The sequence below is a fragment of the Apteryx rowi genome, unplaced genomic scaffold (genome assembly GCF_003343035.1).
Source record: "Apteryx rowi isolate R43461 unplaced genomic scaffold, aptRow1 scaffold_11, whole genome shotgun sequence".
Classification (NCBI taxonomy): domain Eukaryota; kingdom Metazoa; phylum Chordata; class Aves; order Apterygiformes; family Apterygidae; genus Apteryx; species Apteryx rowi.
Genome location: NW_020447308.1, coordinates 4,802,029 through 4,816,074, shown reverse-complemented (window position 1 = coordinate 4,816,074; position 14,046 = coordinate 4,802,029). Strand labels below are relative to the sequence as shown.

The window sequence follows — 14,046 nt, the reverse complement described above, 5'->3', positions numbered from 1 at the left end:
CCTTTGACAGTAGTGAGTCTACCAGAGCAAGAGAAACATCTTACACAATACCCAAAAGTACTGGAAACAGAACCATAATGGATACAATTGAAACTATAGAAATGAAACTATAGAACTAAAACAAAACAATGCTGCCATTCTTTTTTGCAGTGATTTCCACATAGAGAACTTAGGGTGTTCATGGAGACCACAGAAAAGCAAGGGAGAGAATTTAGATGCATCATACTGAGAGATGAAGCCTGAAGATGGCTTGACGTAGAAATGCTGGATATCAAAAGCTTTAAAACAAAGCAGGAACAAAAGATATTGGCTTCATTCAAGAAAGAACTGATGCTGGGTGTCAGGACTGTCAGTTTGCTGTTAATTCCCTGGAGATGGTCCTATTGCTCTGAACAATAGAGCCATTTCCAGTACCAAGGAGTCATTTGGGGACACACTGCTCAATTACTTCAGGGTTTATGCAGATTAACCTACCCAAGTCCATTTTTTTCCAATTGCTACAAGATCTGCAATGTTAAAAAAACTGAAAGCAGGTGTGTCCTACTATTTTTATTAGAAAATAGCTCCCCTGTAATATTCAGCACTACTTAGATTTGTAAATAGAAGTTATTCTCGCCAAGCACACCTCTGAAAAAAATGCAAAATTTAAACTCCTGTTATCCCCAAACTTCTTGGGTTCTAGAACCCAACAGTTCTCTTCCAAGAGTCCTTCTCCACTAAACCTTCTTCCTTTTGCCTCAGACGCCAATCCAGTCCTCAGCATATTAAATTCCACTGATTTGATGACAAACTTACTCCAATTCTATTTGCCCTCTTGCAACATTTTGTAAAATCTTGATCAACAGACAGATAAATAGTTACAAGATGTAAACAAATCATCATCCCAAGATACAAGCTACATCCTGAGACAGAATCTCTCCCTATAAAAATATTTTAGGCAGGATCAGGCAATGAGACCATGATACTGAGATTTAGAAGTATTACATGAGGTGCACAGAATTTCTGAGCACAAAGGAGAAGCTAGAGATGCAGCTTCTTTCTTATTCTTTAAGATAAAAATGTATTTTAACAAAATCAAGTATGCATCTTATCATTTTTCCCATAAAAATATGTATTGCCTTCTTAAACCATTACACTCTCTTATCTTTACTGTGGTACTCTGTGATAAGCAAACACTGTGAAAATTCTCATGCACATAATTAAAGCACAAACCATACTTTAGTACTCACTGCGATTTTATGATTCCGCATCATATTATCAAACTCTTCATTAATTTTTTTATATTTTTCTTCTGTATGTGGCGTGAGCACATATGAAGTGTCAGGGTCCGGGCTGTCGCACCCTCTGTGTTCCTTCTTGTTCAGAGCCTAAATAATGAAGTTAATAAAAAGGATCAACAAATAAAAAGTAGAGATAAAATAAAAGTACTTACAGGGCCTCGCTTGAAAATAAAATCACTATCTTCATTTAGTTTGCTGAATCTGTCCTCCGATAGTGGACTGTGCTCAAAGTAATCGTCAGCATCAGGGCTCTCACAACCATTAAGGCCTTTCTTTCTTAAGGTCTGAAATACAATTGGAAAATTCACATACAAATCATCCTAACTTGCCAAGATGTTTTGTACACTACTGAATCATTCAGAGCCACTGAAACTACATGAAACTTTCACAGACAGAACTCACTTTTCAACAGACAAGCTCAGTCTTTCAAAATAGCTGCAGAGCGCAGCAACAGAAAAGGTTGATTCAGAGGCACAGCCTCTCCCAGGTGCCATCTCATGGGTCACTTTAATCAATAACCATTTCAACCCTCCAGTATTCCATTCAAAACTGTTTCTAGACACTGGTTGATGGAATTAAGTTGCCTGACATACAAAGAACGTTCAAACCTTTGGCAAAGGAGTTAATGACATTGCTAGCAATTGAAACACATCTCCCTGTTTACTGGATCTTTATTAATAAAAAAGATATTAGCATCCCAATTTTTATATCCTCATTTTAAAGAGCATATAGATAAACTTTGAGAAATACAGTGGCTAAAATTTCCAAGTGAACTTAACAATTGCTATGTATCAATATGTATAACGCTTGGTCTCACAAGTTTACAAAGGCAGGATTTTCCTGCACTTCCATTATTGTGCATAACAACAAGAATTGCATAAAAGTATAAAAAGAAGTGAACACAATCCCTCTCTAAAATGACTGTTTGCCAAATATGAACTTTTTCAGTCTTTTTTTTTGACTTCATTTGATGCAACTGCTTTGTTGGGACACTTCCTGTTTTCTGATGGAGCACTCACATCAACATCCCTGAAAAAAGGAAAAAAAGAAAAAAAAACCTTGCCCACACCTAGGCATTACAAATTAGTTACTGAAACAAAGGAGGTAAATCTGCAGGTCTCATGACTGAATACATTGAAAGATATATTTGTACTCCTGTCTTTCTTTTTCACTGTCTTACACATTTAGAAATCTCACTTCGCAAGTTTTCATTTAGAATAAAACAAGATTTGGAAATGCCACCTACAGAAAAATCTTGAATGTTTAAAGAAATGTTTCAAAAGGACAGCAATATAATTATTAAAAAGGCAAATGTTAGCATTATATTAGACAGCAATGGGACCTAGAAAGGCAGGGAGGAGGGGGAGAGGAGGGTTGTGGGGGCTTTTTTTTCTGCTGACAAGCTGTTGATATTTTATTGATTTTAAAAAACCTTACAGGTTTGAAATCCACCAGCTGACACTTTGGGAAGCCTAAAGAAACTGCACTCACACTCTCCTGTACAAGCTTGCAAGTGTATGGTTCCATAACACTGAAATTCTGATAAATATATAAATAAGGCAAATGAATCTAAGTCTTAGTTTAGACTATGAATATGTTCAGCAGCTTTTTTTTTTTCTTCCTAAAGTGCTATTTTCTGATTCCTCGCCTAACAAGAAGTACTCAAAACCTTACTTACTGCTTACATATACCCGCAAAACACTGCCTATTTTTACTTCAGTTTTCAAGCAGCGCTCTACAATTCAATTATGCAGGCTGAAATTCTTGAATATCACAGGTCACCAGAAGCTGTAATTCCTTCTCGAGTTACTTGGCTTGCTCTGCGTACGCCAGCCGAACTCCCCCAAACACGCGAGCCCTAGGTCAGCATGTGGGAGAACAGGTGTAGCCCCCTCCGACACCCGCCGCAGCGCCGCGCCGCCCCGGCGAACCAATCAGCTGGACACGGGTACCGACTTGGCCATACAAGGGCCTGCCGCTCGGCCTCCGAAGGTCGCCGGCTGCCATCCCTCCCGGCCCTTCTTCGCCAGTCCAGGCTGCCAGTCTTCTGCACGTCAAGAGCGGCAGGGAAAACGTTAACGCCGTGTAATCTGGATTACCCTTAACCCCCGCGGAACTCTGTAAATAGCGTCTCGACGTGGCGTTCGGCATCAGCGTGCGCACGCGGCGCCCACGACAGCTTTAGAAGCTGCGATTCTATATTATAAAGAAAGATCTTGCGAGAAATATACAGCAGATACACAGGAGGCCTTCTGTCTAGACCACCCCCTTCTTTTAAAACATTAGAGAAATTTTAAGTATTGCAATGTGGGAGCTTCATTAGTGTCTCTTTCAATATTCTAAAATCAACCGAAAACTTGCAAGAGTAATCCTGCAGATCTGTCTGAATATTATAGCCCAAGCTCTGATATAAGCAATAGATGCAGTTAAGTATAAAAACGCCTCCTTCCTCTGGGCAGTTATTTTTATTCTGCTAACAATGGGGTTAACTCTGCTTTGACTCATGAGGAAGGAAAATGCCTCAGTATCTCCCGTTTAAGATTCTGGAAACCTTCACTCCAGATGGGGTTCCTGTCATTGTGGAAGGACTTAAGCCACGGTTCACTGTTACAGATAATCAGTCTGGGTTTGATATCCAAAGCTCTGTCTCCTTATCGCTAAAACCCGAGCTGTCACTTGGAGGACCTGACCATAAAAAGACTGCCTACTTTATCACTGCCCAGAGCACAATAGTAAACGGCCGCTGCACCGTGGCTCGGAGGAGCAAGTGGAATGCTGTAATCTGTTGACAAGGCCAGGCGAAGCCTATGAGAGCCAGGCCGGCCTCGGCTTTCTCACAGGCTCCGAAGGCAGACATGATAACGGGCTCTGCTCGCTAAAAAACAAGGAAGGCTGGGACTACTGGGAATCGGGCTGCGGGCACGCAGGAAAGCCAAACTCCATAAACAAGCGCCGACTCCACCCTTCATATTCTCCATAGCTAAAGCTTGTTGTTTCTTCAATGGATGAAAATAACTCACGCTCCCTCATTTTTTTTCCAAGATATTATCATGAAGAGGGAAACTTTAGGAACTCTGGAGATAATGTAAATTAAGGGGGGGGGGAAGGGAAGAGAAAAGAGAAGGAGGAGAGACCAAATAATGTTTTTGTAACACAGAGATTATATTGCTGTGTAGTTACATGCTAGCTTGCTTAGAGTAAAAGATGAAAGAAAAAAAAACAGGTTTTGCAGTTGAGGCTAATATACATAAAACAAAAATTTTTTTTTTTTAACTGTCACAAGAGGGGAAAAGAACTTGAAATTTCAAGTTTTGCAACTGGATGCTTAATGCTGTTACCTTCTGGTGTTAAATCCTATAATCCAGATCATTTAAAGGAATGCATAGCCATTTGAGTTAATCTGTATTAATCTGTATTACTTTCCACTTCCTTTAAAGACTTACCAAAATTACTGATATTTGTTCCAAGACTTGCTGCCAAAGCATTATATTGTGCCTTTAGTAACAGATTCTGCAGTTTTTATATTCGACTGGATTAACTAACTGATGAGAGAAGATATTGATTTTTATCAGAAAATAATGCATTGCAAGTGTTTAAGAGGAACCAAGACAGGTAAGAAATCTTGTCAAAAAGGATCAGGCAAACAGAACAACGTAATTGCGCTGCACACAAAGTCATTATACAAATGTTCCAGAGAGCTGTGGTAATCTTGATATTACAAGAATGGCCCCGAAATGCTAAACTAGTTTTGTTCCACCATGTAAAACTGAAATATGCAAGTATTATAACTTAGTTTTACATTGATCTTGTGGAATGGCAGAGCTTTGAAAACACTGTATGAGAATGGCTGGACTAGCCATGAAAGGTTTAAATATTTTAATTCAGGCACACAGCACAAAAGCCCCAATATTTTCCTGAACTTCCCCCCACATTTTAGTGTATGGAAAGTACTTTAAGTTGCACCATATTTCATCAGTTTAGCTTAGTTATTCCTCTGCAAGAAGCATATAAGGAATAGAAGAACCGCTCACTAAGTCTATCAAACTCTAATCAGGAATGCTACTTGCTAAATGTAAAGAAAATTAGCTTCTCTATACAACTCAATCCAAATTTCACTGAAACTTTTACTTTTCAGTATCCATGTTATCAAGGTACAACAGAGCTATTTATGATGTGATCCACAGGGAAGCAAAGATGCTACCCAGCCATCACAGTGAAATTGTCTCAGCCTAAGTTTCCCTCCACAAAATCCAGCAGAGAAACATGGAATCCAGCAGCTTTGAGCCCACTGAGTCTCTGCAGCCTGATATCTAATCACGACCTTTTCAAAGTCCCCTTCCTCTCGCCCCGCAGCATGCAAGTTCTGTCACACCAGCTTACGCTGGCTCATTATATCGGTCATCAGCATTACTGGAAACCAGAAACTCTGAACTAATCGCACAGATTACTGCTCCAGGGAAGGAGTTAACTGACAACAGCCCCTATCATCTCCATGAAACAGCTAGCAGAGAGACATATAAATTACGGAATATTACAGAAACCAGGATTTCTCATTGGTGGTGTCTGTGCCCAAGTCTGAAATGACATCTTCCTAATGTTTAAAAAAGAAAAAAAAAACAAAAACAAAAAAAGAAAAAGAAAAAGAAAAAGAAAAAGAAAACAACACACATTCAGCATGTCTTGTGCACCGACTCAGTAAGTGTGGTTAAAAGGCCAAGACTTCTGATATTAGTGATCTGGGCTCATCACCGGCTCTGCTGGCCAAACCATGAAGAATTCGGTTATATTATTTGCCAAGTCAGGAAATATTATTTTTCTGCCTTAAAAGGCAAAAGGAGGAGGCCCTCACATGTTAGAAGGGCTATGAAGTGCAGAACCACGCCAGCCCATTCAAAGACAGGTTTCACTGTTGGGTTTCTTGTAGTCTCCTAATATTACACAAAAAGGAAATGGCTGCTGTTATCAGTGCTACTATGCATCATGTTAACAGCTCTATTTTTGCACTTACTATTGGAGCTGGCCAAACAGGATTTTTGTTGGTGTTTCATCCCAAATCATGAGGGAAACATTTCCAAAACTTTACGAAGATTGAAAAATGATTCCCTTTAGAAAACACTAACTTCTCAGATAAAAATAGTGGCTAGTTTTGTTTCTGCTGCTTCAGCCAGAGCATGGAAAAGATGAAGAAGCACAAAGCAGGAGTAATCACTTTCTAAATGATTATAAATCTCTAGGAGTAAGTATTCCTTAAGTCTGAAGTAATGGAAGAAGCTCCACTAATACTTCCAAATATCACTACTCCTGTAGTAAACACGTACGCCATGGTTATCACAAGGATAACCAAATAAACAGCCTCCTGATGCTCCAGAGACTGCTTCCATGCAATAGTGGAGAGGGAAAATACACTGCTGCCACTTGTACCATGTTCCAAAGGCTCCTTATCCACAGACGCAATCATCAAGCACTTGCACAGCTTCTGCACTCGAAGGATGGGGCTGAGCGTTACTCCTTGTCATCCGTGATAGGAATGACAGCAAGATCACTGACGCAAAAAGATTACGAAGCTGCAACCTTACACCAATAAAATGGAAAAGCCAGGGCACTAGTCCAGGAAAAAAAAAAAAAGATTCAATAATGCCTTTCATGTTAACATTCAGGAGCAAAGAAAAATAACCCCTGAAATAGGGATCCAAGGATAACCGTGAGCTATTTAGCCATACTGTAGTTTTCAAGATCAGTCTGCATTTTACTCCATCTATGCAGACAATTATGGATCTCCATGCTTTAAAGCTCCTTCCCTACACTGTTTAAAAACACACCCAAAACAAATCAAATCAAGGAGACAAATGCGTTGTTTATATCAATCATGCCTATTTATTTACTTGGTGACGTGGGTCTATTCCTACTAGAGGGCTAGGTCACACTTGCAGCTCGTGCAATACCTTAGGGGAATACTGGTGACAGTGTTTGCTGTTTCACGCACACGAATCCTCCTCCCCCCCGTGCACCGCGGCTTACGCACTGAAGGAGGCATCACACCAAATGCAAGAGGACTGCTCAAACATCTCTATGGGTGCAGTGGGACAGGCAGACTGACAGCTTACTGCCACAGAAATTACACGATCCCAGCTTCTACCCTAAAGCCAGGTCTGGTGCTTGTTTGATCCTGCAGTAAGCCCTCCCCCCCACACACACACTAAAATGACAGAAGTTTTCCCTGGCCATTCTGTATTTCTTTTACTTTTGCTGGATTTGCTTTCAGTTATTGCAGCAGGGATAAACTGCTTTACCAGTGGATGGGCTGAGCACCGGAGATACAAAGTGCGCAAAGGGAATGGCTTGTCCTTTCTGGCAGCAGTAAACCGCTACATTGTCTCGGCCCAACACAGACTCACATCCTACATAAAAACAAACAAATGGAAAAAAAAACAAACCCCTCCACCTTTTTTCCAAGATATTTATACAGGAAAACAAAGGACAAATACAGCAGTCACAGCGCAAGACTCCTACCCGGTTTTCATTCTTATTAAGTGACAGAAAGCACCAGTGGGGGCCGGGGGGACACATCCCTTTAATGTAGTTCAGCTCCCTTCCTGCAGTGGGGAGACTTCAGCTGGCAGGAGGAACTACACGTATCGCTACGAACTTTACATATGGCATAAACTATGCTGAGAACATGACAATTGCTTCTTATTTCACTTCCTGCTACATGCTATTGCCAAGAAGTTGAACATAAAACCAGGCTGAACTTTTTCACAATTTCACTTCCATCACCTTCAAGGACACTACTGTTTCCATCCTCTACATAACAGGAGACACGATTATATGCACCGTTCAAGCATCTGAGTCACGGAAAGCTATTTATAGTTTTTAAACTTCCTGCTGGTCAGTTTGGCTTTAGAAGTTTCTTTTTTTCCCCCCCCTCAAAATAACATGGCTTTGCAAACTCACAGCTTGACCCTGCACTATTGAATACATGAATTTTGCAGCTGTCTAAAATACACGCAGGTGTTAATCTTAAGCACAGCATATGCATCAAAAGTGAACAGTCAGAAAAATATATAATTCTACTCAGTAACACAGTGTTTTTGCGTATGAAGCTCACCAACATTATTTCTGTATGCTTTACCATCTTTTCTTTTTCCATAGTAAAGTGTACCGAATTATTTTATGCAATGTTTATAGATTTTCTAAATTTTCCTCGGGGTCTATTAACATTCACAACTTCAGCTACTGAACCATCTGCAAATTTCATCATGAAGCTGTTTGCCTCTCCTGTGAGGTAAAAGGCTACTTAAGATCAGCTCTAATACCATTCCTTTCAGTACCCAGACGCTTTTTCAATTACATTTTGCTATGTTGTCAGTTAGAATTTCACATTCTAATTATAGCCACAAATACCCCCAAACTGACAGCACAGCAAAGCTATACAGCGCGGTGGAATCCAGCTTTCGAAATTTCAGTGAAATGCATAAAGGGTCAAAGTAGACCACGACAGACATTTCCAGAAGCTAAGCTACTTGGAGAGCTTAACTTCTTAAAGAACAGTGCACACCCATCTTTTCAGCTGGGTCTCCAACCAAAATAACATACACTAAGTAAAACCTGAAAAATTGACATACTCTACTTTTAGCTTACTTAAAATACTATTTTCCATACTTTATCTTGTCCTCTATTAGTAGTGATATTATATCAGTAAAAATATTTCAGAGGTAAATAATTGACATTGTACAAAAAAATCTAGACATCAAAAATTCTGAATACAGTATTTAATATGAAGTTTGCTACTATGATTATATTCCTTGGTCAAATATTACACCATGTTAGGAAGAAGTTATTTTTAGGATTAATTACTTACTCCAGGGTTTTAGAAATTAGAAGCCTGCAAAGTAACAGGCCATAAAATACTAGAAAGAGCCCTTCAGGCAATGCTCTGCTATGTTCCGTTTTAGACAAAGGTATTCATCATTTACAGATTCCCAGTGTTCATGATTTGAAATTTTATCAGTGTCCCTGTTATATACCACTCTAAGAAAAGACAGGGTCTCATTTCAAATGCTGGAGCACTTCCAATATCTGGCAAATTTTAACATGTATCCTTAGCTTGCCAAACATGAAAGCTAGCTGTCAAATTCCTCCAAGATATGATAAAGATGGCACTCAGGATTCAAACTCTCATTTATATGAAATAACGCGTACAAAAGGTTTTAGGCAGGATACGATATGAAGTTAGGTTAAGCTTCATACGATGTTCCAACTTAAGGCATCTCTGCTGCGAAACATTATTCTAAAGAGAAGACCACAAGCAATTACTAAAGAACGCCAATTTTACGGAATATAAAATCCACTCTTCCTCTTTTCACCCCCAGAATATTACAAAATGCTTCAAACTAGAATGAACAGGAGGAAGGGAAGCTCCATACGCTTATTTGAACTTTTTGAGAAACACCTTTGGTAAACTGTGGACTTCATAATGCAGTTTCTGACCCATAGCAGAAACTGGATTGCTCATTCCTAAATGAACTTCTTGAGGTCAAGGCTTAAAACAGTTAGCAATCCACTAGTAATGGTAACACTGTTTCCACAGTGGAAAGCTAAGTCAAGCTCTCAAATGTATTCGTCTTCCTTTCACTTTCTATTCAAATTAGTAATTATTAAATCATATACAGTTGAGCAGGTTTTCATTTCACCCGTTCTAGAGAAAGTATCATCAATTACATTTTCCCCACTAAAGAGAACTAAACTGCCAGTCTGAGTCAGGCTTTTCCAGTCTTTGTTAAAGATAAAACAAAAAGACTTTTAAAGTAGATCTATGTTCATCTGCAGAAAGCAGAAACTAATCCATAGCATATAAATGAAACATTTTATAGTCCTTCCAATGAGTGCAGTCTGCAACAAACTAAATTAACTGTAAAACAAGCTACATAGAGTTCTGTCTGAAGTAATAGTCAGAGTGCCTAAGTGACAGGGCTATATTCGATGGTACATAAATACTTCCTTACTCAAGCAACAACACATATACGTACATACATGTTCCCCCCTCATATATACTTTTCCACATATCTGAGATGGTTAAAATTTAAAATCAGCAATAGCAGCAGCAGACTGAATGCCTCCTTTCAACAACAGTATATTGCAGATAAGCCATATGGAACATGAAAGGTTTCCAAGTGTAACAACCCAGCTACATAACACACTTCATAACCTTTTAGAAATTCTTTAGCACATCTATAATCTCCTACACTGCTTGGAACTCACAGTTTGCTAAGAAGATAATTTCTTCTAAACTCTGACCACAATTCAATGATATTTAAAAAAGGGGGAGGGGGGTCTTATGGTCTACCTGCCTATGCAATAATGTCAAATTGCTACTTCAAGCATTTCCTGCCCTGAATTTCTCCATATGGCTGTAAATCTAGAAAGGTTATCAGATAAGCTACTTCAAAGTCTTGGTACTCAACATAGCCTAGTAATACCAAAACAATAATTACAATCACAAATAGTAACTATCCCCAACAAAAACTATTAGTAGATTCTAAGGATTGACACTATTATTAAAATGTCATTCATATTTAAGATGATGGGAACTGGCTACACCAATGTTTATCAAAATAAGCTTCAATTACCTTTACTCTTAGTATGAAAATGATATTTTATTTGGCCTAAAAAGGTGGCCAACTGGATGAACAGATAAAAGTATGAGTGGGTATATACACGTGTGCACTCTAAACAGGTGTGTGTCTACTAGCATTATCTATTCTAGTTCATAAAATTAATGCATAACATTTGCAAAAAATAAGCAAGTGAATGCAACAACAGAAAGAAGCTACTTGAAAATTCCAACTGATATAAATATATACAATAGAAAGAAACAAACTTCTCTAGAAATAGAGTAGCAAGCAGATATATCTCTATTTGTAGAGAATGAATTAATTAGAATACAGGACTTCAAGACACATGAATAAGTATTTCACAACTCATGTTTTGAATACTGAACTTCTCAATTATGTGTCAAAGGAATATAGTTCATGTTTTTCCTTGCATAACATTCACTTAGGGTGAATTATTCAAAAGCCAAAGCACCTCTCTTTGAAGACTGTCCTTACCCAACCTGAAAAGGGGGCAAAGGATCGGAGATGGGACCTGGTGAAGTACAAGAGAAAAGGCTGTGCAAAAATCAGAGACACTGGACTCCGAGTCAGCTCTGTTCTGTATCATGTATACTTCATGTTAATATTGAATAAAGACTGGTTATGGTACATTTGATTTTTTTTCTTTTAAACAAGTCACTATACTCTGAAAGCCTTGGACTGTAAATTAATGCAAAAAGAGCATGGTTTTAAATAGCATCAATTTGTTACAATGAAAAGCTTTTAGCAGGACAAGGTGCAAGAGTTTTGATCTAAAAAAATAATAATCTTAATTCATGATATTCCCAATAAATTTATTAAAATCATTTAGTTCCTAATGGAGGTAGCCAGTAAATACAGTTCCAGTAAAACATCGTTTAAATGTTAGTATCCATACTGTTGCCAATTAACTAACTTAATTGATATTCTATTCCATACTATAAATTAAATATATGTAAGCTCCCACATCAAATATTACATCACTGACATAATGACATTAACAAAATGCCATAATTATCACTGGAAAGAAAGGTTAATCACAAAAAAGCCATTACCCACTGTATTATAAGCATTATGATGAACAAAGATGATACCATTTAATAAAGGACTATTAGAAGATTCATAGGTCTGCATCACAAGAGCTACCACCATAAATACCTCCTTTATTCAGGAGACAGAACAGTTGCTGAGAAAAACATACTGGGTGAAAGGATCAAGTTCTCTGTTTAGCTCAGTGTTGAGGAAGTTACAGCCTAGACGGGCTACCTTTCGGTAAAACACTAGCAACGCACAAACCACAATCTCCATTGCACAACCAAAACATCCCATTACACCTGCACGTCAGTTATGTGACTGGGAGGTTTTACGACAAAATGAAGAGCTAAACCAGTAGTTCTTGGAGGCTAGAGACTCCCCTCGCCCTCCTCCATAGAAACACCATTAGTTTAAGGACCAAACACTAGATTATTCAAAAGCAAAGCATTAGAAACTTGTTCATCAGAAACACCGCACACAACCAAGATTAAACAACAAGACAACAAACAATGAGAAATTAAGTATTCAGACAGTTCTTTTGGCTACCTTTTCTGAGCACTATTTATTACTGAGGTGCAACAGACAACTAGGAATGAAGCATCCTATAGACAACACTCTCCCTCCTCTTTGATAGTCCGTGCTAAAATAGCAGTGACCAAGTTGGCACTTCTGCTGTCCCTTCAACAAGGTGGTTAGTCATTGGCAGGTAGGCAGGACTGACAGCTGAAGACACTATCAAACAATCACACCCATGAGCTCAAAAGTCAGAAGCTGTCATTATACAGCTCACCACTGAAATCAAGTATCATTAGAAAGAACAGCTAGAAAGAACAGCACCTTATCGTGGTTCCAAGAGCTACATAGTTTGGGGATCTGTTCTTTGCATGCGTAGCTCATCCAAAGTCATTCTGTTGACTAAGAGATGTCTTGGTCCCCATTTTGAAAATGGCAGAGTACAAACAAGCACTCCCTAACTGTCAACAGAGAATTTCGAAAGCACTGAGTTTTGGAGCAAAACAAAGAAGGGAGGGCTGCAGAATCCATGAGACCAGCACAGCTTGAAGAACTTGTTAATACAAGGTAAATAATTATGTCTTTGTATGATTGCCTGCATGAACTCCAGCATTAATTAGTGAGCAGTTGCTGATTTTCTTGGAGGTGGTTTTCAATCCCACTTGCACAATTTTTCCAGAACAGCTAAATCAGGAACCTGATCTTTGATATGGGCTTTCAGAGCAGTGGGAGTGAGAACTGGACTTCATTAGCCTGCCCTAGAAATTTCAAAAATAAAAATGTTCTTCAAACACGTCGCAGAAGCTGCCTGAGCTCCAGCGGAAAAAAAATCACTTGCATAACTGGGAAACAAATACAAAAGTTTGTAACAGAAGAGAATCTCTCCGTTTTAGAACGGAATACTTGGTGCTTTATTATTCTTGTCTCCGGCAAAGAGGCATTCTTACTTGCAGAAGTTGTCTGCAACACAAGTCCTTGGTCAGTCAATTACAGTCATCTTCGAACCACCTGCTAAAGTAAAGTACTAACCAGATCTCAATACGGGGTGAACACAAGGCCTACAGTGATCAGCTGTCTCAGAACCAAATGGACTTAGATGATACATTTACAGAACGCTGTTCTTTAGAAGGGGTTTCTGAACCTACCTCTGCTTTTATAGAGTTGTCCTGCAGCAACTATTTAAACAGAAATACCAGAAACAGTTTCCAATAGATGAGGGGCACATGTTACTCACCAAGAATTGAAGCCATATGAAATAAAAGTAAAATAAATAGATAAATTTAAAAAAAAGGCTATTTTTATTAGTTTTGATTCTTTGGAATGTGTTATCCAGTGGGTTATGAGACAAAGCTACTTTCTGTGATACTACAGAGGCTGCGTTGCAAACAAATACATAAACATGGAGCCTTCGCAACCCTTTGCTTTTGAAAGGGGAGGGCAAATGAGGGGTAGGACACCGGAATGTCTCCAACAAACCCTTGTGAGCCAAGGAAACCCAGATGCAAGGTGGATCCTTAAAGAATCTCCCAGAACAGTCTAAGTTATTCTGCTTTAAAATATACCTTTATTTTATCATCATCTAGAATGCT

General features: G+C 38.8%; 1 protein-coding gene across 5 annotated transcripts in view; it reads right to left on the bottom strand.

Annotated features, from left to right (window-relative positions):
• The window catches only part of MEF2A (myocyte enhancer factor 2A), a 103,969-nt gene that overhangs the window by 28,248 nt on the left and 61,675 nt on the right, over window positions 1–14,046 (bottom strand). For 3 of the 5 annotated variants that reach the window (XM_026074607.1, XM_026074601.1, XM_026074614.1), the window contains 2 exons: window positions 1,433–1,564; window positions 1,230–1,367 (listed from right to left, as the gene is read on the bottom strand). In XM_026074607.1, the coding sequence (XP_025930392.1) occupies window positions 1,230–1,367; window positions 1,433–1,564 (270 nt within the window). The remainder of the gene's footprint in view (window positions 1–1,229; window positions 1,368–1,432; window positions 1,565–14,046) is intronic. The other 2 variants (XM_026074621.1, XM_026074631.1) reach the window with 2 other exon arrangements.